General features: G+C 50.7%; 1 protein-coding gene across 1 annotated transcript in view; it reads left to right on the top strand.

The window, feature by feature from the left end:
- The window catches only part of RASSF2 (Ras association domain family member 2), an 11,736-nt gene extending 9,895 nt beyond the window's left edge, over window positions 1-1,841 (top strand). Inside the window, exons 8-9 of the mRNA XM_017744681.1 lie at window positions 344-441; window positions 629-1,841. Coding sequence (XP_017600170.1) covers window positions 344-441; window positions 629-698 — 168 coding nt within the window. The 3' untranslated portion in view covers window positions 699-1,841. The remainder of the gene's footprint in view (window positions 1-343; window positions 442-628) is intronic.
- The last annotated feature ends 88 nt before the right edge of the window (window positions 1,842-1,929 follow it).

The following is a 1,929-nucleotide window of genomic DNA, read 5'->3' as shown; positions in this document are numbered from 1 at the left end:
GCCAGGCAGAAATCCCGGCTCCAACGAGGCGCTTTTGGGCTGAATTTGGGCTTAAGCAGCTCTGAGACTCCGGGGACGCTCGGACAGAGCCACCTCGCGCAGCCAGGGGGTGAATTAAAAGAAATAAACCTTAGGTGGATTTTTTGCCCCAATAATTATCCGGTGCTCGCTCGTTTGCGCGAGCTGGCGGTCGCTCCGTGCAGAGGAAACGTCATTTTTTTAGGGTTTGCTGCAAAATTTTGGGATCCTTGATTTCCCCGGTTAAATCTAAGGAGAGGATGGGGGCAGTGGGGGTCAGTTCTTCACCCTCTTCATCATTTCCTGCTCTTCCTCTCCCGCCCAGGTCGCCCAGTACATCAAATTTGAGATGCCCATCCTCAGGAGCTTCATCCAGAAGCTGGAGGAGGAGGAGGACCGGGAAGTGAAGAAGCTGAAGCACAAGTATGTGGGGCTGGGAGCTCCAAGGGGGGATGCCAGGAGGGAAGGACATTCCTGGGGGGGCTGCTTTGGTCACAAAAATTCATTTGCACAGCCCTGCATCCCGGATGCGGGCTTTGCATTGCTCCAGGGTTTTCTTGGCCAGCTGGGCGCTGGAAAATCCCCTTTTCCTTGTCCTGTGCCTCCCCAGATACTCCATCCTGCGGCTGATGATCGAGCAGAGGCTGGAGGAGATCTCTGAGGGTCCGACGGCGATGTGAACGTCCGTGGGATGTGCTGCACCAAATCCCAACCCCCCGCCGTTCCCAGTGTCCATCTGGATCGCTCCAGCTCCGAGCCAACCCCCCTCCCACGCCTTCATCCGTGCACAATCCTCGGGGGGCTCTTCCCAGGAAGGCTCTGGCTGGTGGCAGCTTCAGCCAAAACCTCAAATCCCCTGGAAAACACGGGGGAAAACCAGGAAAAATTTAAAAATTAAAAAAAAAAAAAAAAAGAGGAAATCTGTGAGCAGCACAAAGCCAAGGACGGGGCTGAGCGAGGGCTGCCAGCGCTCCAGAGCTGGAGCTGGGGGCTCGGTTTGGAAGTGCCCAATGTGGCTCCTGGCTCAGTGGCAAGAGAGCACAAAAAAATTCCTCTTTTTTTTTTTTTTTTTTAGAGAAAAGCATATTCCTATTGCAATAATTCACAGGTGTCGGGAGGATTTTGTAAATCCAAAGGGTTGGCTGAGGTTTGGGGGGGTTTAACCCTGACCTGGGGGCTCACAGGTGGATTTCCAGCACAGGAGAAAATCCCATTTTTTCCAGCGCGTTCCCCAAACCTGCATCTGGCGGCGCAGCCCCCTCCACCCCCCGCTCTAATTTGCACTAATATTTAGGGATTTTTAAGGAAACCACGATGTCAAACCTCTCTGGTAGCTGTAAATGCCAAATAGCACTCGCAGGGATAGCTGAGGGCCTCGAGCGTCTCGAGGGATGCTGGATGGAAAGGGGGGAAGGCAGGAGGAGGTGGGAGGAAGAAATAAAGAGGATTTTATTTTCCAAATCCCTTTTCCAGCAGTGCCAGCGCATTATCCTGGTGAAACCAGGACTGGACTGGCTCCATTACCACCATCAGCTGGAAAAACCTCTTTCCTCCCAGGCTAAACCAGCAATATCAATTTTATACCTCGATGTGAACTAAACCTCTGACTTTCTCCCTCCCTTTGAGTTTTTGCAATGCATCTTTGTAATTTTTTTTTTTTTTTAATGTTAATGGTACCTTTTCCACCTTTAACTCATGTTCGGGAAAGTGTTGTACAGCGAGAGGAGCTTCTGATGTGTTTGAAGGATGATTGTGGCACTGCTGCGTGGATTAACAAGAAAATAAAATAAAATAAAATATGTAGCAACTTAATGCAGAATGAACCCCCCTGCGTCAGAGCCTGGCTTGTCCAAAATAAATCCCTTTTTATGGATAGAAATGCCATGGAAATGGGCTCCATGGGAGCTGGGA

Source organism: Corvus brachyrhynchos, unplaced genomic scaffold (genome assembly GCF_000691975.1).
Source record: "Corvus brachyrhynchos isolate BGI_N302 unplaced genomic scaffold, ASM69197v1 scaffold119, whole genome shotgun sequence".
NCBI lineage: Eukaryota > Metazoa > Chordata > Aves > Passeriformes > Corvidae > Corvus > Corvus brachyrhynchos.
This window is presented reverse-complemented; position numbering and strand designations above follow the sequence as displayed.